Source organism: Marmota monax, unplaced genomic scaffold (genome assembly GCF_021218885.2).
Source record: "Marmota monax isolate L192 unplaced genomic scaffold, Marmota_monax_Labrador192_F-V1.1 WCK01_AAM20220418_F8-fsc00368, whole genome shotgun sequence".
NCBI classification, from domain to species: Eukaryota; Metazoa; Chordata; class Mammalia; order Rodentia; family Sciuridae; genus Marmota; species Marmota monax.
This window is the reverse complement of record NW_026695118.1, coordinates 768,603-789,696: the sequence shown is the minus strand read 5'-3', so window position 1 is coordinate 789,696 and position 21,094 is coordinate 768,603. Positions and strand designations below refer to the sequence as shown.

Genomic DNA, 21,094 nt, shown 5'->3' with positions numbered 1-21,094 from the left:
CTGGGGCTATCTGTCTGCATGATGCTCACCCTATCCTACAAAACAGGCACAGAGCATTCCATAGGAGGCCACCCCAGCATTCTCATTCTAGCCCTGAAAGATGGATACTCTGGGGCTCGCTGGTCACAGCTTCCCTGAGCACAGAGGGCCTGTCCTCTCTGAGAGGCATGAAGGGGCTAACTGCTAGGTTTGTGCTCACCAGGGCTCCCAAAGACACACATTAACACACACTCTTGTGTTAACCCAATCCCATTTTACAATCCCAATAACACTGCTTAAGGCTATCTTTCCACACTTGATTTTACATTATTTTATATTATCTATTTAATAAATATTTCAGTTACCTGGCATTTTTTACAAAATATTTTTTGTTGTAGATGGGAAAAATATTTTTATCTTATTTATTCATTTTTAGGTGGTGCTAAAGATTGAACCCAGTGCCTCATACATGGTAGGCAAGTGCTCTACCACTGAGCCTTAGCTCCAGCCCATGTTACCAGACATGTTAATTTTAGCTGGTCTGAGAAGTGAAAAATGAGAAGTGAAACTTATTTCCAACTTGCATCTCTGCTTTCTAGTGCATTTGAGAATCTTTCCATATGTTTACTGTCACTAAGAATTCTTCTATGAGCTGGGCATGGTGGTGCATGCCTATAATCATAGTGGCTTAGGAGATTGAAATAGGAGGATTGTGAGTTCAAAGCCAGCCTTAGCAGTGGTGAGGTGCTAAGCAACTGAGACCTTGTCTCTCTAAATAAATTACAAAATAGGGCTGGGGATGTGGCTCAGTGGTCGAATGCCCCTGAGTTCAATCCCTAGTATCAAAAAAAACCACCACCACCTACTTCTGGGGGGTGGGGCATGGGAGGATTAGATGAACTCTAGATAGGGCAAAGGGGAGGGAGGGGAAGGGAGGGGTCATAGGGGTAGGAAAGATGGTGAAATGAGATGGACATCATTACCCTAAGTACATGTATAAAGACATGAATGGGGGGGCTGGGGATGTGGCTCAAGCGGTATCGCGCTCGCCTGGTATGCGTGAGGCCCGGGTTCAATCCTCAGCACCACATACCAACAAAGATGTTGTGTCCACCGAGAACTAAAAAAATAAAAATAAAATAAAAAAAAAGAGACATGAATGGTGTGACTCTAATTTGTGTACAACCAGAGATATGAAAAACTGTGCTTTATATGTGTAACATGTAATACATTCTGCTGCCATATATAACAAATTAAAATAAAAAATAAATTCTTCTTCTATAAATTGACAGTGCTTTGCTCCTTTTTAAAAATTGAGTCACTTATTCTTTTTTTTAATATTTATTTATCAGCTTTTTAGGTGGACATAATATCTATATTTTATTTTTATGTGGTGCTGAGAATTGAACCCAGTGCCTAATGCTTGCTAGGCGAGCACGCCACCACTTGAGCAACATCCCCAGCCCCCATTTACTCTTTTTTATTGATTTTAGAAGTTTTTTATAAATTTTGGCAAGTCATACTTTCTTTTTTAATATCTTTATTTTTTTAATTTATTTGTATGTGGTGCTGAGGATCGAACCCAGAGCCTCGCATGTGCTAGGCAAGTGCTCTACCACTGAGCCACAACCCCAGCCCTAAGACATACCTTCTTAACAGAGCAAAGAATATGTATGTACATGCACATCTACTGAATTTGACTTTAATAGAAGTGTTCTTTTTTTTTTTTTTTTTTTTGTACTAGGGATTTAATCCAGGGGCACTCAATCACTGAGCTACATTCCCAGCCCTTTTTCTTTATTTTGGATAGGGTCTCACTAATTTGGCCAGAGCCTCACTAAGTTGCTGAGGCTGGCCTCTAACTTGCAATCCTCCTGCTTCAACCTACTGAGTTGCTGGGATTATAGATGTATGCCACTGCACCCAGCTTTGATAAAAATATGCTTGAGTGTTCTTAACTTGCTGACAAGTTTTGTCATTTTTTTTAAAATTTTTTAGGTGTAGAGGGACATAATATCTTTATTTTATTTATTTATTTTTATGTGGTGCTGATTGAACCCAGTGTCTCACATGTGCTAGGAAAGTTCTCTACCACTGAGCCACAACCTCAGCCCCAAATTTTGTCATCTTAATGTCAAACTATGTTGTGCTTCCAGACTTAGGAGGAAACTAACTGAATGAAACTGACTTGTGGAGCACAGAGGACAGGGAAAACTGCCTTATAGGCATGGGGTTTCACTTTGGAATGATGGAAGTGCTTTGGAGGTGGAGGCTGCACAAAATTGTGACTGGACTAAAAGCCACTGGATTGTTCACCTTAAAATGGTTGATTTTAAGTGATTCCACCTCAATAACATAATAGGCATCAGAAGCAACCATCAGGGAAGTTAGAAACTTAATGCCTTGACTTTGCAACTTTTTTGTAAATCTAAGAACTATTTCAAAGTAAAATGATTATCTTTTAAAAAGCTGAATTAGAAGTTTAGAAAAATGAAAAGTTGAGAGAACAAAGAGAAAAGGAGAAGAAATGTTAAACAAAGAAAGAAAAACTGAAAAATTAGAGAAAAGCAGAAAACAATCCAATTCTATTTTACAGGAGCAGAAACTGAAGCTGGGGTTATGGGTTCCCAGTTAGGTAGCGTCTGAGTGAGGACAAAAGCCCACGGCAGGGTCACTGAGTCACTCTTTGAATGAAGATGCTCATAGTGAAAAAGGTACCACATGCTTAGGCTAGGAGAAGGAATGGGTCTGGTGGTCAGGGATGCTGGCCACGGAACCATGGCGGGGGACAAAGCCACTGAGGCCAGCAGGAGGCACGAGGCCTACACTCATACTACCTTGTACATCTGGGATGCCAGATTCGCTTTTCTTCTTCTCTTGTTTCTCAATTTTTGATTTAAGGTGTTCGATCTCCCTGCGTAGGTCAGAGATGACATCCGTGTACTGTGCGATGCGGTAGGAGACATTCAATAGGTTGCGCTTGACCTAGTGGAAAGGACATGTGGCCTAGGTCAAAACTGCATGGGAGATGATGTATAAACATGCTTAATCTCACTCCAATAAGAATGGCAGCCATTATGAAGTCAAACAACAATAAATGCTGGCGAGGATGCCGGGAAAAAGGTACACTCATACACTGCTGGTGGGACTGCAAATTGGTACAGCCAATTTGGAAAGCAGAATGGAGATTCCTTGGACAGCTGGGAATGGAACCACCATTTGACCCAGCTATTCCCCTTCTTGGACTATACCCAAAAGACCTAAGAAGAGCATACTACAGGGACACAGCCACATCAATGTTTATAGCAGCACAATTCACAATAGCTAGAATGTGGAACCAACCTGGATGCCCTCCAATAGATGAATGGTTTTAAAAAAATGTGGTATTTATACACAATGGAATATTACTCAGCACTAAAAAATAATAAAATCATGGCATTTGCAGGCAAATGGATGGCATTAGAGCAGATTATGCTAAGCAAAGTTAGCCAATTCCTAACAAACAAATGCCGAATGTCTTCTCTGATATAAGGGGGGTGACTCAAAATGGGATAGGGAGGAAGAGCATGAGAAGAAGACTACCACTAAATAGGGAAGAGAGGTGGGAGGGAAAAAGAGGGAGAAGGGGAGTTGCACAGAAGATGGGAGGAGAACCTCATTGTTATACAGAATACATATATGATGTTGTAATGAGTAAAAGGAAAAAAAAAGGTGTGTCACATTAGAGTGGATAAGAGAAAGGATGGGAGAGGAGGGGAGGAGTGGGGAGGATAGGAAGGGCAGCAGAACAGAATAGACAATATGATTGATGTATGTACATTCCATGTGTGTATTATATGTCAAAATGCATTCTACTGTCATGTATGACTAAAAATAAATAAATAAATAAAAATTAAAAAAAAACATGCTTAAGTTGTAATCTTTAAAGTAATATTCTCAGCCTTGAAAAGGAAGGAAATTCTGATCGGTGCTACCATATGGATGAGCCTTGAGGACGTTATGCTCAGTGAAATAAGCCAGTCACAAAAGGACAAATACTATATGATTCCACTTCTCTGAGGTCCCTAGAGCAGTCAAATCCACAGACAGAGAGCAGAATAGCGGGAGCCCAGCTGGGGAGGAGTATCTAGTGGGCAGGGTTCCTGTTTCTGTGATGAAGTTCTTAGCTGCTTGTCTCTTGGGCTCAGCTTTCATGTCACCCCAAAAGATCTCACCTGAAAGCCCTCTTTGTTGAAGTTCCATTAATTCAGTATTCTCTGTTACTTTTGCCATAGCAGCATGTGGGGAGCCACTCTGAATAATTTGTGCCTTCCATCCTGGAGCAGAGAAGCTTTGACTGGTCACTACATCTCGTAGTGACCTGGACATTCCCCTGGTCCAGGAAGGTTGAAGACCCGTCTTCAGATGTAGGTGTGTCGCCCCATGGATTGAGCTACACTCACCTATTCCTGTGTAATACTACCCCTTTGCCCTGTTTAGGACAGACTGTTTCATGGAAACACCCTTTGTGTGTCCCCTTCTCTTGCTCTGCCTTTGGTTGTGGCCTTCCTGAGTGATAGGCAACCTGCTGACAGCAGACATCTCAAAGCTAGACTCAACCCCCTGAAACTTGACCACTTGCTTCATTTACATGGCTTCTCTTCAATAAAAGGGTTCAGCATGAGCTTGCTCTCTCTCTCTTTTTGTGGACCCTTAAGATCAAAGGAACCGTCACAAGACCCCAAAGAAAAAGGTATCTCTGTCTCCTGTGTGGTTATTTCATGCAGCTCAGTTCACCCGGAGTGACCCTGAGTTTTTGTCACGTTCCACGTGACATGTGCTTCAGTTGTCCAGTCTGTAAAATGGAGATAAAATAGGACATACCTCCTAGGGTTTCTGTGAGAATAGAATAAATTAAACTACAGGGAGAGTTTACAGCCATGCCTGGCACATAGATAGAGGTGCCCATGGCCTAACCCAGAACATGTGAGTATGAACTTATTTGGGAAAATGGTCTTTTAGATATAATTGACCTCAAAATGAGAACATCCTCAATCAGGGTGGATCCTAAATCCAATGCCAATTGTCCTTTTAAAAGAAGCAGGTGTGGTAGTTCGTACCTATAATCCCAGCTACTCAGAGGCTGAGGCAGAACAATTGAAGTTTGAGGCCAGCCTGGGCAACTTAACGAGACTCTGTCTCAAAATGAAATAAAAAGGGCTTGAGGTGTAGCTCCATGGTAGAGCACTTTCCTGGCATGTGTAAGACTCTAGTTTTGATCCTCAGTACCACCAAGCAGAGAAAGAGAGGGAAGAGAGAAACAAAGAAAAGAGGGGAGGCCCCGTGAAAATGGAGAGAGATGGGGAGAGGCAATCATAAGCCACAGGACTCCCAGAGCCTCTTGAAGCTGAAGGGGGAGGAGGATCCTCCCGTAGAGCCTTCAGAGGGGCTCAGAAGGAACTGTCCACACCTTCATCTCTGACCTGTGAGAGACGAAGTCACCTAGTTTGTAGTAACTCATTGCTGCAGCCACAGGAAGCATGCAGATGTGGGTAGGTAAAGTCTCTACAAGGGCTGGCTGTTATTTCATCTCTCCACTGCAGAGACAATGGAAGTCGGCACAGAGGTCACTAGCCAGGGACAGCAGTGCAGAAAGAGACCCAAGCCATCTAGCTGCAGGGTCTGTGCATGACAGCCACCCCCAGCAGTGAGCACAAGTGTAAAATGTGGGAATGAATGAGCAAGTGAATGAATGAGTGAGTTAGCAAATGAGTGAGAAAATGGGTGGGTGAGCAAGTAATGAGTGAATGAGTAAATGAGTGAATGAATAAATGAACAAGAGAGTGAATGAATCAGTGAGTAAATGGATGAGTGAGTTCAAGAGTAAATGAATGTTCCTATGTACATATATGAACACACAACCAATGTGATTCCACATCATGTACAACCAGAAGAATGGGCAGTTATACTCCATGTATGTATAATATGTCAAAATACATTCTACTGTCATATATAACTAATAAGAACAAATAAAACAACAACCACAAAAAAGGAGTAATGAATGAATGAGCAAGTGAGTGAGAGAGGGAGTGACTGAGTGAGCAAGCCAGGGACCTTACCCGCGTCTTAATGTTCTTTGCCCTGTAGGCATAAAGCAGTGTGGTCCGCGACTCCTCGAAGCTGGTGCTTGCTGGGCTGATGTGGGCAATCATTACTGTGCGGCTGTTTCCTCCCAGGGCATCCTGCTTGGGTGGAAGCCACTGAGTTGGGGTGATGGGAGTCCCGTTCCCCTCTGGCCAGGGCAAAGCCTTCCCCCAGCCACCACCAGACCTGCCTGGACCAAATCCTGAAAAGGGCCAATGATGCTTGGGAATAAGGGGCTAGTGACTGCAGGATGAAGTGGGACCCATTCCAGGCCCACCTTGTCTTTTTTCCGCTCTGATGAGAGCAGATTAGACCAAGAAATGAAATTTATAGGGACATTTATTTACTGCTTTGCCTATGTGTTTATTGGTACCCTGCCTTGCTGTAGAATAAGGTAACAGCATTCAGATCAGTAAAAAGAGGTATCTTCTCACATCATAGCCATCTGGGATGGGACTAGCAGCCACAGGGAAGCAGTAGGCTCCTCGTCACCAGGGGTTTGCAAATAAAGCTGGACTTTGCTGGGGGCAGGGAGTGGATGGGGACAAGTGACCAGGGTAGTTTCATGGTGTTCTCCTGCCTTCAGAGGTTCCTGGAAGGACCCTGATTCTCAGGTGACTTAATTCCTGAGAGACACGGTCACTCACTGAGGCCCACACAGCCTAGCCAGCCAGAAGCACTCACCTTCAACAGACGCGTGAGTTTGCTATCGCGGAAGTTCACATACTGCGCCCGGGTGCCGCCCTTCTCACTGAGAGCGTTAATGCAGTTACCCAGTGCTAGCAGCGAGCGGTTGATGTGTGCGCCCTCCTTCATCCTCTTGCCCCGGTTCTGGGTCTGTGCAGGAAGAGGCCAGGCTGAGCAGGTGGCTCTGGGCCCATTCATTCTTTCCACCTCCACTTCTCCATCCCCAGGGAGGGGACAAAGGCCTGGAGGCAAGGGAGTGAAACAGCCCCCATCCTGCCCTGGTCCTGGTGGGGTTGTTCTCTGAGAGCTCTTGGGGCTGGAAGACACCCTTGGCATCGTGCAGTGGAGTGGCACACAGCATTCCCAGTGATGCTGGACTCTGACCCATGTGCAAAAGATGCTCATTGTTGGATGAGGTAAACACAGACACAGAGACGTCTGTCCAGAGAGACCCACTTTATATTAAAAATAGGTGTGTGGGGTTTTGCCTGGGAAGACCTGCTCCTACCCTGGCACTCTCTGGTCCTTCAGGCCCCCTCCTTTGAGGGCTCCCACCCGGCTCTCTGAGAGGAGACCGCAGCCCCAGCCTTCCATACTTTCCAATGCCATCTTCTTTGTTTTCTTCAAATCACTAGCTCTCTTGGAAACCGTTCACTTTTCATGTGTTCAGTGTTTTTCACCTGATATTCCACAGAATGCAAGTTCCACAAAAGCACCACCTGTCACTTGTTGGCCATGTGTCCCCAGAGCCCAGACATCTGCAGACCCCTAGACACAGCAGCATGCCAAATCAATGCATATGCAATAGCCCCCCACACACACTCTTAAGTCCAAGCTGCCTCAAGAAAGGGACTCCAAAATACAGTCACTGCAGGGAGGGATTTTTATTTTCCTCCTTTTGCCTATCCATATTTTCCAAATTTCTTGCCCTTTATGTTTAAAATCAGAAAAAAAAATTTACTATTGCTTTCTTTTTAAGGGCAGGATTTTGGAGTCAACTGCAAGCATGGTTTGAGAATGACTGAAACTACTTATTGCTGACAAATCTCCCTGTCTGTGTTCCTATTCGCTCAAAGGGGCAGTGATGGTGATAATTTCACAGAATAGTGTATGGAAAGGCCACATGGAGCAGGTACCCAAGAGAGCAACAAACATAGCTGTTGCTCTCACTAAGCAGAAGCCAGTGCAGGGTAGGACTTGGGCTGCCAGCATGGCCTAGAGCCAGGGCAGCCACTTGTATCACATGTCTGTGAAAGACCAGGGCATTTCTCAGACACCTTGTGCTGTCTTATGTGAGTGGTTTTCTTTGTAAGAGCAGAGCAGACCCCAGAGACAGTACATCAAGGCCACTGAGTAAACACTAAACACCAAAGCCAGAGAGGGACGGTGGCAAGCCCACAGGCACACACTAATATAGAGCAAAGTGAGGGCAGGGATCCAGGACATAGACTCTTTAACTGGTACCCTCTCCTAGAGCCACATTCTGGGAAGGCCAGTCTGGTCCCCACTTTGCCTTCTAAGAACACAGCTGCCATCCTAGCTGCTGCCCAGAGCTCAGGGCTCTCCTCCACTGCATTCAGCATTGTGTGTGATCTGTCTGTACTAACCATGCCTTCTATTTTCTGCATTCTGATGCTTCAACATCTGGGGCCTTGTTGACCCTGGGGGGGACCATCCTCCCAGGGTTAGTCAATTCCTAAAGCCAGTAAACTACTCACCTGAGAATTCATTTTTCACTTGCAAACTCACCAATCCGTAGCTCATACCCCAACCACCACTGCTGTTGGCCCTCATTCTCTGGGCCACCATCCCCCTACCCTAGTCATCCAGGGCCAGGTACAGACAACTAGGGATGCCCCCACCCAGGTCCCAGAGCACCCTGGCATTGTTCAGACTGGCCAACCCTCTGCCTGCCTGTCCTGATTCTGCTCACCTGTTCCTTCCTGGGGAACCACATCAAAGTCTCTGCTACAGTCCTGCTCCCACTCCCTCCTGAACCACCCAGTGCTTCCCTTTGTTCTCTGTCTGCTTCTCTTGGGAACCCTGACAAGCTTGGAATGGCAGTCATTCCTTGATCTGCTGGCCCCACTGTGCCTTACAATTTCTGTTAATACATTTTAAAAGAGTCTGACAGGGCCAGGCCCTGCTTTGCTTTAGCAACCTGGGGACCCAGGGAAGGGGTAGATATAGGGCAGTGATAGATCGCCATCCCAACATCCAGGGCATACAGTGCAAACCAAAGTGAGAAAGGAAGTGTCAAAGCAAGAATGGCATGGTTCGGGCCAGACTCTCCCAGGTTCAAAGCTTGGGTAACTTCTCATCACCTTTGTTCATGTCCAGGTCACATTGACTCCAGCCATAGCTCCACATTATGGCACAGGCACAATGCTGCCCACCTCAGTCCACATCAGGAGGGGCACATGGACTATGAACCTTAAGTGCCTGGTTAATTAGAGGGACATGGAGTGTCACTTGCTGATGACAATGATGCCCCACACAGCTCCATGAGCTCCTTCTCTGGCCTGGTCCTAGGCTAGAGCCTGCCCTTAAGCAATGCTCAGGCCACTGGACAAGAGCTAAGGAGCCTAGTGCCCTCACTTAGACAGGAGGAGCAAGGAAAAAGGAGCCTGGAACTTGGGGAGGGCACTGGGCTAGTGCCCTGCAGTGCCTGGAGCAGGACCTGTAGCCTCTTACACAAGTCACATATACTGTCCCCTCAGAGCCTCTCTGCCCCCACTGTTCCCTCTGCTGAAATGCTCTTCCTTGTACTTCACCCAGCTCCTCAGGACCTTTTTAGGCTCAGCCCTGAGACTCCATCACCTCTGGCTCCCACAGCCTCTTTGAGGACCCTGACTCTCAAAGACCTGCCTCCCTGGATGAAATTGCCCACAAGCAAATCCCAAGAGCTCCAGGTTCTCCAAGGGCAAGCACATGTGTGGCTCATGCCCCCGAAGAGCCTGCGGCAAAGGAAGCCCCTGTATCTCTGGGCTCATTTCCCTCAACATTTAGCATGTGCTTCTTCTCCATCAGAAAGATGAACTGGGCACTGGAGACATAGCTAGTCAGGGACAGCAAGGTTCCACCAGAAACTGGAAGGGGACAAGACACTAAGGAAGTGATCATAATGACATTTGAAAGGGTGGGCATGGACCTGGCATGCCCTTTCTGAGCCCGCCAGGTCCACCATGAAGAGCCTCCCAAGGCGTGCTTCCTCTGCCAGGTCTGTGCTGCGGCTCTGCTGGTGCACAGTGACCTGCAACACAGCGTGGGAGCGGGATGACGTCTTGTTGGTGGCTGTGGGTTCCTGCGTGCGCTGCCGATTTCCTCTGGTGAGGAGCTGCATGATCTGAGGACAGAAGCAGGCAGGCGGTCAAGGACTGTCTGCATAGCCACACACCATTTCTAGAAACACCCAGAAAAGAGAAAAAGGATGGCCTCAGGGCTGGGATGCTTACAGCAGGAAGGCAGCATCTCACCTGTGGGAGCAATTCTGGTCAACTAGTTAACAGGAGATGGCAGAATCCTGGCTCTGGCCACTGCCCATCCTGTCCTCTACCCCACCAGTGGACTACCTATCCCTTCTTCACACAGTCCAGCACAGCTCCACAACACTTTGTAGCATGGAACTCCAGGCAACAGTACAGATTTGCTGGAGTTGGCAGGTGTGCTAAAAACCCATCTGCTATGCTATGGAACTCAAGGCAGTAACCTCAGCTGAGCACCCTGATCATGGTGCCCAGGGAGGATCAGCAGAGGCAGCAGATGGAGAGAGAGGATGGGGCTGGAGAAGTACTTGCAACCTGCCTTCATTAAGGGAGTCATCATTAGGGTCAGAATGGCAAATGGATTTGGACTTAAGCGAATTCTGATGCTGTGATTGCTGGGGCACCGTGTTGAGGTCAGCACCAGAGGCCAAGGAAAGTATGTGGGATCCATCAGTAATGTCTGCCCTGAGCACCTCAGCAGGTGGATGTTTGCCAGGAGGCACCCCAGTGGAACCAAGAATAGTTAGGGCATGTGTTGATAAGAGCCCAGGAACTCTAGTCAGAAAGAAAAAGAAAATTCAGAAGAAGAAGGATTATCAGGAAAAAGTTGCAGCAAAAGGCTGTTACTAAATACTTTTCGTTACCGGAGGGTGCGTGAAGCGGAGAGAGGCGGCTGCCGAGTGTGCAAGCCGGTCACAGCGCAGCAAGGATTTTCCAAGAGGCGGCGGCGACTGGCCCTTCCCCGCCTCCTGGCCGGGGAGCTGGCTCTTCCACTGCCGCGAGCCCAAATCTAGACCTGACCTGGAGGCACAGTCTCGCAGGCTCTTGCTCCCTGTGCCCAGTAGCAGTTTGAGTCCGGGACACTCCCCAGGGCCATCTGGGGTTGCCCAGGATGCCACAGCTGGCAGAAGACGCTACCAGCGTCCCTGATGTTTGGTCATTTTCAATGCCAATAACTAAGCTACAATGGTTCTCCCACACCTGGAAGCTAATGAGTAATAACACTATTAATGCTTATTTCAAATGTAAAAAACCTTGAGATAATGTACTAAATTGTTCAGAAGGCTGTTTTCTTAGTTGAATGCTACAGGATTTTCTTTAGCCATCCGGAGTTTCTGCCTTCGTCCCAGTGCCGGTAAAGACCAAGGTGGAAGAATTTCCAGTGTTGCTGAAAACTGGAGGAGACTTCGGAGCTATTGCTGTTTCTGCTGCTACAACTTAAGCTAGATGCCTGCAGAACTTACCTGGACTGTGATTTAAGCTAGCTGCCTGCAGAACTTACCTGGACTGTGAGTTAATCTATTGAGACACTGCTTTCTGGAATGAGACAACAAACTGTAATCTATAAAAAATTGTAACTCAGTATCTTTGCTAACAGTGTCATTGCTGGTATAATTTTTCCAAGGGCTTCTTGCATGGAGCCATCAAGTGGCTTGGTATTGTGGCATTTTGTATCCTCCCTTTCTGTTTGTAGCAGGTTATTTATGGTGTTTCTGTAAAAACCACTATGGTCGTTATTTAAATTAAACAAAAGGGGGAAATGTTAGAGTCTGTAAACAAGTCAAAAATAACACCTGGCATTTTGCCAGGGGAATGTTAGAGTTAGTAAACAAGTCTGGATGGTGCCTGGCAAAATGCCAGAGGGAGTGGTTTGAGAAGTAACAAAAGCGAGCCATTAAGTGTGGAGATTCCTTATTGGTTGACTGATGTATCTAGTTTATGCTAATTAGATAAGCTGTGTGGAATGTATAAATACTGCTCCTGTCCTGCAATAAACGGCTCCTACTCCTGCTGTATCAGCGTACACAAGTTATTCGTCACCCCCCGGTTATTTTGCTGCAGCAGCCGGACTGCGGCAGGAGAGGATGGTGGGCTCTGGTGTGTGGCTGCCGTCGTCCTCACCTCTTGGGCATTGGAGGTGGAGACCTCTGTGATTCCTGCAATCTGGATGCTGCCCTTAGAATCTTCCCTCAAGTCCAGAAACCCTGAGGATGGGTTCAGAAGGTCCCGGATCACTTCATTATAAATCTGGGAGAAGAGAAAGTTTGAAACAAAGTAGCTTTGGTGCAAAGAACTATAAAGACCTACACACCATGGAGGCTTGAACTGCAGAAAACATCAACCCCAAGGACCAAGGCTTTTTATAGGCCAACCAGCATTTGGGGCAACACACAGAACTGGGGATTTCACACATACAGCTGTTTAATCTGGTGCCATCATGTCCATGGGGTAATGGAGATGGGGTAACGGGGACAGGTGGGCAGGCCCACCTCAAGATAAGATATAGACACGCTATAGTCCATGTTGTCCCGGGTCTTCTCGATGGCCTGGAAGAGGTCAGTGAGGGTCTGCAGGTAGATGCCAGGCTCCGCATCCATGCCCAGCATGGTATGGGTCTTCCCTGCACCTGAGGAGGGGTGGGAATTCCTGAGTGGGCTCAGACATGTTTTGTTTCTAATATTTTTTTAGTTGTTGATAGACCTTTATTTATTTATTTTTAAATTTATATGCAGTGCTGAGAATCAAACCCATAACCTCACACATGCTAGTCAAGCACTCTGCCACTGAGCCACAACCCCAGGCCTAACATGTTGTTTTATTTTTATTTTATTTTTTTAAACTATATTATTTATTTATTTATTATTTGTATGTGGTGCTGAGGATCGAACCCAGGGCCTTGCACGTGCGAGGCGAGCGCTCTACCACTGAGCCACAACCCCAGCCCCTGATACGTTGTTTTATAATAAAGAGAATTAATATTGCATTAGGTAAGGAGGTGCCTCCATCTCAGGGATACTTCAATGTCTCCCTCATCTCTGCACATAAAGGTGAGGAAAAGATTGTTCTTTTCCTTCTAAAGCCTGGCACATGGTAGGGCTTGTTATGCATATTGAATGAATGAATGGAATAGATGCACACAGCATGACTTTGACCAAGGTGCTTCTTAGGACCTGTCTCCTTGTCTAAACAGTGGTAGGTCAGGGCCTGCCCAGCTCTAATCCTCTGTGGTTCTAGTTTCTAGGCATGAGAGGTAACTTAGCTTTGCAAATGCTTGTTGAACACAACTTGTAACTACAGAAAGTCTATGGGTTCTTGTGGGCAGAAAAGTGTAGGCTTGGGTGCAATTCCAGAATCCCCCCTGGTGACTGAATGACCTTGGGGAAGTTCCCCAAGCCCCCCTAAGCAGCATCTCATCTGTGGAAAAAGAATAAAAGAATATTCTACCCACCCCTAGAGCTGCTGAAAGGCTGCAGGGTGCCCCCACACAGGGTCTGATGCTGTTAAGAGGGCCCACTGCCACCAGCCCTGCTTGGTACCTGAGGGGCCGTAGGCAAACACTGTTGCGTTGTATCCAGAAATGACGCCTTCCACTAAATGCTGGATGGTGGCACAGTACACGTCTTCCTGAAGACAGAAGATTAGTCAAAGGACAGTCCAGCCCAAGTCTGACCATCTGACTGCTTGGCGAGGACAGAACCTACAAATGTCTGCTCTCTCTGAACGTGCACAGGAACACACAGGAGGGAGAAGCCTGGTGTTGGAAATGCCTGGGTACTAACCCCAGGCTGTCGCTGGGTAGTTTTTGGCCACTGCCTCCACCATGCCAAGCCTCATGGTGTGAGACAGTGCTGACCTCACAGCCTGGTTCTGAACGAGGATTAAATGAGAAGGTAGCAGGGACCTGCCACCAGAAGGACTAATGCATGAAGCTACCAAACACAGGCGAGTCTTTCCCAGGGCTTCTGAGAGAATTGAAAGGAGCAGAAAAGAAACAAAGGACTAGGAGGGACAGACTTGGAAGTATGTGAAGAGTATTTGACCATCTTTACAAGCATAAACTGGGATGGTGGGCAGGTAGAACATGATACAAGGCAGCAGTGCCAAGCAACAGGATTGTATGGGTGGTGAACACGCTGTCCACAGGGGAGTCCAAGGAGAGACACTCCAGGGCTGGTGTGTTTTGCAGGTCCCACTGGCCTGACAGAAACAGCAGACACCCCTTATATTGTACCTCCTGGGTGCCCACTCTGGACCTTGTTCTCCACTCATGATACGACCTATAGCCTGGGCTGGAAGACCCCAAAGTTGGCAGTGCCTCCCTCTAGCTTCAAATGTACAATCAGAATCTGGGGTCTGCAGCCCTCTGTGTGACCTTAGGCAGGTGGCTAACTTCCAGAGATCTGTTTCCTCATCTGCAGAATGAGGGTGTGTTCCTGTATGTGTCACAGGATTGCTGTGAGGTTTGTCAAATGAGGTTTACTGGGGCCTGGAACACAGACATGGCACAGAGCAGCCACTTGATGCCCGTCAATGAGCAGTTCCTTCTACCCTCGAGGCCATGAAGACTCTGAGAATGAGGAAATACAGCCTGCTCAGACAGCCATGGGGGCTCTGCTCTGCTTCCCAATTAAGTCCTGAACCGAGGGGGACATTCCTAGTACCAGCAGGTGGCCACTGTGTTTCCAGCAGGCCCTCTGGTGAGCTCTGTAATCCTTGCTGAGATGCCATCCATGGGAATTGGCCTCTGGGGTCCAATGGGCAGACAGCGTAGGTCAGAAAGAGTGGTAGGCTGAAGATGGCCACAAACTCCACCAGTTCTCCACTGAGGTGTGGAGTCCAATTCCTGTACCCCAGAAGGTGACCAGCCTTTAGGACTGGCTCTCTCTGTCATACTCTGAGCCCTGGCTCCCTCTATAATGTAGAGTATCCAGGTCCCACTCAGAAGGGAGGGGCAGATGACACATTGGACAGTGTTTTGTCCCTTAACTGGTGGTAGTGTTGTGAAGGTGAAGGAGTGTGTCTTCACACCAGACCCAAATGCCCAGCTCTGGGCCTCACTATGTAGCTTTACAAAGCCGCAGGCACCCCACCTGTGAAGTGGGCATGACAGAGCTTCCACCTGGACCCCCCTTCTGTTCCATGCTGGCTCATTCCTCCCTCAGGTCTCAGCATAAATGTCTCTCCTCAGAAAGGCCCTCACTGCCCACTCCTGCCTGGCCTGGTACAGCCGATGTCACAAATAAGCGTATTCTCCCCTTGCCCTCATCTGCCTCTTCTGCTGGGATATGTGCCACATGGGGCAGGGACTGTATTTTAACCGGGGGCAGGACAGAGCCCGCCTTGTGGAATGAAGTGGTGAGTGAATGAACTAAAGAGAAGCCTCCTGGCAGTGCCAGCACCTGGTGGCCCCTGTGTCCACGGAAGGGCCTCCTACTCTTGAACCTTGGGTGGGTATTTTGGCCACACCCTCCTTGTTCCTGAGGGAGACCTGGGGAGAAGACCCATGAGATGGCCTGGCCACCAGTCCCTCCCAAAAGGCCCTGCAGCCCAATGTGGACAGGGGGAGGGCAGATGAGTGGGCACCTGTGATGCGTGCTGGTCGAAAACAGTGTCGAAAATGAAGGTGCGCTCCCGTGACCGGTGTGCACGCAGAGGGTCCTCAGGATCCTCATTGGGGTCCATAAGAACAACCACCTGGGAACAACGAGACAGGTGGAGGGCTGGTCAGAACACCAGAAGGGCTCCAGCTCAGGCACCCACCTGGATGAGGTCTGGATTCGAGAAGGGCTTACGTCTTTTGTGCTCAAGTTGGTGGTGTGGTGAGTAACCACCCCCCACCATAGCACCTCCCCACTCACTTTCTGAGGGGGTGATGTCTCTTGCTATTGAACCACCAAAGCATGACTGTCAGCAACTCCAGGTCTGCTGAGCTCTGCAGCCACATTCACATTCATCCCAGAGATGTCCCTCCAACCTCAGCCTGAGGAGGGCAACCCAGTCACGCTTGGTACAGCCCAGCTCAGCACAACAGGCCAGCATTCTCAGTGCGCATCCTGGGCCAAGGCCTGTGTGACAAACCCTTCTATGAACTATGAGGACAAAAGGGAACAAGGGATTTTGTAAACCGTAGGGTGCTGGGCTGGCCACCTCACACCGTAGTCACCCCATGGTGTTTGAGTATTTTCATTCCTTCTCAGCTCTTGCCTCTGGTTGGGGCCAGGTGTGGGAGGGGAAGCCAGAGAAAGGAAAGAGAACAAAAGGACCATCCAAACCCTCCATCCATAGCTTTGTTTCTGAGAGCCTGGTCGCCCCCAACCTCCACCAGGTGTCTCTGACTTCACACACCTCACATAAAGACCTCAAATGAATACGCAATTAAGAAGCAAAGGGTATTAGGCTCTCTGGGGACAGAGAGGTTCAAAGGAGCCTTTCCCAGGGAATTGGGAGGTGGGGAAGACAGTGGCAATTAGAAGCCAAACACATCCTGGCTGGTGGGGACCTGAGAGGAACCGTGGAGTTGGGGGACACTGCTGGGCAACACCAAGAGCCCCACCATCTGGCCACAGCCCGACCCTTCCATCTGTTCACAGCTTTGGAAATAGAGGTCCTGGGAGGCAAGGGCCTACTAGAGGTTGTTGGGGATTTGGTGGCAGGGCTGGGTCCAGGTCTCCAGGCCTGCTCTTGGCTTCTGGCCAGCACTTGTTCCATAATGTAAGCCAACCCTCTTTCCTGTGTCTTACTTCTCCTTCCAAGGATTGCAGGAACAGACCCACTGCAGGCTCGGCTTGTGTTGCAGGAGAAATCAGACGAATCTCTGTTAGGAGCTCCTAACCCAGCAGAGCCAGGAAGGGGGTAAATGCTCTGGAGGCCTGGGGTTGTGGCTCAGTGGTAGAGAACTTGCCTAGCACATGTGAGGTGCTGGGGTTGATCCTCAGCACCACATGTAAATAAATAAAATAAAGATTCATCAACAACTACAAAAAAAAAATGATAATAATAAAGTGTGCTCTGGAGCCCTGTAGCCTGGATTCCTATTTCTTACCAGCGGGGAGACCTCGGATCCTTTGCCTCAACTTTCCAGGCCTCAGTTTTTTCCTCTGTAACATGGCTGTGATCATAGAACCCACCTGTTAAGAGCTGTGAGGGGTGACGGTGGGAAATCACTGAGTCCTGGGTGTTCAAAAATATCAGCTAGGGTTATGGCTCAATGGTAGAGCACTTGCCTGGCACATGTGAGGCATTGAGTATGATCCTCAGCACCATATAAAAACAAATAAATAAAATAAAGGTTAAAAAAAAGAGTAACTGAGAATCCTGTTAACTTTAAAATATTATATATATCAGCTGCATGACTCTTGGACCAAAAAAATATTTTCTTTTATCATAAAGAACATTATTGAGAAAAATCAGCAAAATATGAGTGTCTATAGATTAGATAATATTAGATCAACATGTACTTCCTGGTTTCGGTCACTGCCCTGAGGTCAGTTACAAGAATGTTCTTGTTTTCAAGAGACATATGCCAAAATGTTTGAGTGGGGAGAGCCCTAATGCCCACCACTTACTCCAAGCACTCCAGAAAAAAGGTCTGTACCACAGGGAAGTAGGAGAGCAGGCAAACATGGATAGATGTTAACATTTGGAAAATCTAGACACAGGGAATGTGGGAGCCCTATAGGGCTCCTGCAACTTTTCAATGGTCTGAAGTTACTTCACCATAAAAAGTTAAAATAAGGGCTGGGGTTGTGGCTCAGTGGTAGAGTGCTCGCCTAGCATGTGTGAGGCCCTGAGTTTGATCCTCAGCACCATATAAAAATAAATAAATAAAATAAAGATTAAAATAAAACATGCCAGGTGTGGGTGATGCACACCTGTAATCCCAGTGGCTTGGGAGGCTGAGGCAGGAAGATTGCCAAATTCAAGGCCAGCCTTAGCACCTTAGGGAAGCTCTAAGTAACTCTGGAGATCCTGTCTCAAAAAATACACAGGAGGGGTAGGGATATAGCTCAATTGGTAGAGTGGTTGTCTTGCATGCATAAGGCCCTGAGTTCAATCCCCAGCACCACAAAAAAATATAAAAATAAAAACGGATGTGGATGTGGCTCAGTGGTTAAGCACCCCTGGGTTCAATTCCTGATTTTATTTATATATATATATATACACACACACACACATATATATACACACGTATACATACACACATATATACATACATACACACACATACACACGTTGCAACATAGATGACCCTCATATACCTCAGGCTAGATGGAAGAAGCAATGGGCTGCATCTCCAAGATTGCATTTAAATAAAATAGAGACAGAAAGTGGACTGGTGGCTTCCAGTGGCAGGAAGAGGGGGAAGAGGAATGGGGCCTTCTTTTGGGGTGAGGAAACCATTCTGTCACTGGATAGAGATGCTGGTAACACAGCCCTGAGGATGAATTAAACACCCTGGATGGCGTGCTTTGAATTGGTGAAATGTATGTGATGTGAACTCAGTTCTCAGAGTGAGTCATCTACAGTGCACAGCGAGATGCTATGAACCTGTGTGAAGCACAGGCCCTGCGCCTAACATGTCCACTGTTCTCACTGATCTTGGGTCTATACCACCACATCTGCCCATGAGCATGCTGGGGGTGGCATCTCTGTCAGTTCTCTACCACTTCCTGACTTACTGCTATCAGGTGACAGTTGCACCTCTGACTGCACTATGCTGTTACCTCATGAGTTTCAGTAGAGTAACACTCAGTGTTCCCACATCCATTGTAGCAAATCCACATCCTTTCCTGCAAAACTTTTGACTCTCTCAATGTAACAGCAGTCTTGTGTTTTTAGCTTAGTTTTCTGCAACTTCAGTGCTGACTCACCCCAATCTCTTTGCCTGCCATTCACCCCACAGATGTTCTGTCCAATTGTCTTCTTCCTGACCTGCCAAATCAGGATAGGTACCCCCACCCCAGGGGACAGCTGTCAACAGGGAATGCCCACCACCAAGATCTGGGTCCTTCGGACTTCAGCATAAACCACCTCTCCAGAGCCATTTCATTCTTCATGGAAGACACCTTCCTAATGACAAATGAAAAAACCCATCCACTTTCCAATGACATACCCCAAATTTGGCATTTGTTCTTGCAGGTGGAAATCAAGGGCAAAAGCTTTGCTAACCATGTGGTTAACTTGGCTCTGAGTCTGTCTCTAAGGAGAAATCCCTAGCAATGGCAGTGAGCCGGCAGTGAAGGAGAATCTCTTGGGAGTCTGACTGCAGATCTAGACCTGGGCCTACTAAAACTGCTCTCCCAGCCTCTTCTGCTCACTCCGGCTGCTTCTCAAATAGGCCACACCTGGCTGCTTCAGGACTCCAGCCTGCTGCCCACTCTGCCTAGTTTTTCCTGCCTCCCAGCCCTGCTCCAGTGTCTCACCAGAGGTCTTTACCACAGCCGTTTGGATGAAATTCCCAACATTATACACAATATTAATAAAAACAAACTTGGTGGGACCCTTGTCAGCCTCCACTTGACCCGTGGGTGGGAGCTACTATATAAGCATTTGTTGAGAGAATGAGTTACACAGGTAAATGTGCATGGCTGGGTGAGCTTCACAGCTACCCTGTGCCTCTGTGCCTCCCAACCTCACCTGGTCCCCCACTTTGTGGGCAATGACGGTGGCTCCTTCCTCCAACTCTGCTGCATTGAGTGGACGGATTCGAAGCGCCACCTGTGGGTAGGACAGGAGCAGTACGTTCACGAGTCCCTCTAAGATTGCTCCTTCTTCCTCAAACAGCAAGTTGCCCAGCCCAAACTCCCTCCTGTCCTTCTTTGATGTCCCATACAAACTCAGTGAAGCAGAAGGAGCCCTCCGGAGTCATTTTTTTCCCTTCTATTTTGTTTTTTGTGTTGCTGGTGATGGAACCCAGGCCTCATGCAAGCAAAGCAAGGGCTCCACTACTGAGCCTTACCCGAGCCCCTGCCTAACTTAACACTGGCATGAAATTATTTATGTCTTGCAGCAACCCTTTGAGGAATACATGATTATGTCACCCTTGTGGAACAGAAGAAGGTACTGAGGCACATAGAGAGGGAAGTATTTGCCTAAGGTCACATAGCTATGGAGTGTGACCAGGCCCAAAGTGAGCACACAGAAGAACCTACATCCGGGCTGGGCTATGGCTGTGGCTCAGTGCTAATGCACTTGCCTGGCATGTGTGAGGCACCGGATTCTTGCAGTGGGTTCAGCACCACAAATAAATAAATAAAATAAAGGTCTATCAACAACTAAAAAAAAACCCACCTACTTCCCAAATGGAAGATGGCTGGAATTAGACTATATATGAACTGGGGCCAATATCACTGGTCTCTCTTTTACCAGCCCACACTTGGGGCCAGTCCCTGGTTTTAGTTCCCCCAAAGTCAGAAAAGCTGAGGTCAAGTCACTTAACAGATGGGTCTGGATAGGGCCTATGTAGGGGTTGAGGAGCACAGTCCTGCCCCCAACTGAGTCCTGGTCCAGGTCCCAAGTTCCCTGGGGAGGGAGGGTCACAGGGCAGGGGGTAAGGAGTCTGGAGACATGGTGAGGAGGGCATGAGGTCGCTAGGTCTCTGGCGGAGCAGAGGTGGGACCCTGGACATGAGACGGCTGTTAAGAGATTGTCCCAAGGTGGTGGGTTCAGAGTGTAAGGGAAGTGAGAACTGGGAGGGTAGGGGACACAAAGGGTGAGAGAGGGGTGCTTACCATGAGCTGCTGGTCCTTAGGCTCCATCTCCCTCAAGGCTGGGCTACCCTGGGCTGGGGAAGGGCCAGCAACCTGGTGGGAAGGCATGCTGCAGAACAGGGTCTGGCCGTTGTCCTGGCAGAAGCAGAGCCAGGTGCGGTCTAAGCTCAGCCCCGCCCTGCCCCATGACATCAGCTGGGTCCCAGGGGTGATGCCTAAGAAACTCTCCAAGACCAAGACAGGAGCACATGAGCCAGTAACTAGAAGTCAGCACAGGCTTCCTATCTTGTACCACCTAATGCCATAGCAACCCCATGTCCATGGGTCTTA

At 47.9% G+C, this 21,094-nt stretch overlaps 1 protein-coding gene across 1 annotated transcript in view; it reads right to left on the bottom strand.

The window, feature by feature from the left end:
* The window catches only part of LOC124081817 (kinesin-like protein KIF19), a 45,610-nt gene extending 24,723 nt beyond the window's left edge, over nucleotides 1-20,887 (bottom strand). The window contains exons 1-10 of the mRNA XM_046428179.2: nucleotides 20,786-20,887; nucleotides 19,692-19,772; nucleotides 15,639-15,749; nucleotides 13,592-13,679; nucleotides 12,545-12,681; nucleotides 12,177-12,302; nucleotides 9,941-10,135; nucleotides 6,787-6,939; nucleotides 6,078-6,200; nucleotides 2,817-2,964 (exon numbers count right to left, since the gene is read on the bottom strand). Of these exons, the coding sequence (XP_046284135.1) occupies nucleotides 2,817-2,964; nucleotides 6,078-6,200; nucleotides 6,787-6,939; nucleotides 9,941-10,135; nucleotides 12,177-12,302; nucleotides 12,545-12,681; nucleotides 13,592-13,679; nucleotides 15,639-15,749; nucleotides 19,692-19,772; nucleotides 20,786-20,872 (1,249 nt within the window). The 5' untranslated portion in view covers nucleotides 20,873-20,887. The remainder of the gene's footprint in view (nucleotides 1-2,816; nucleotides 2,965-6,077; nucleotides 6,201-6,786; nucleotides 6,940-9,940; nucleotides 10,136-12,176; nucleotides 12,303-12,544; nucleotides 12,682-13,591; nucleotides 13,680-15,638; nucleotides 15,750-19,691; nucleotides 19,773-20,785) is intronic.
* Nucleotides 20,888-21,094: the final 207 nt, after the last annotated feature.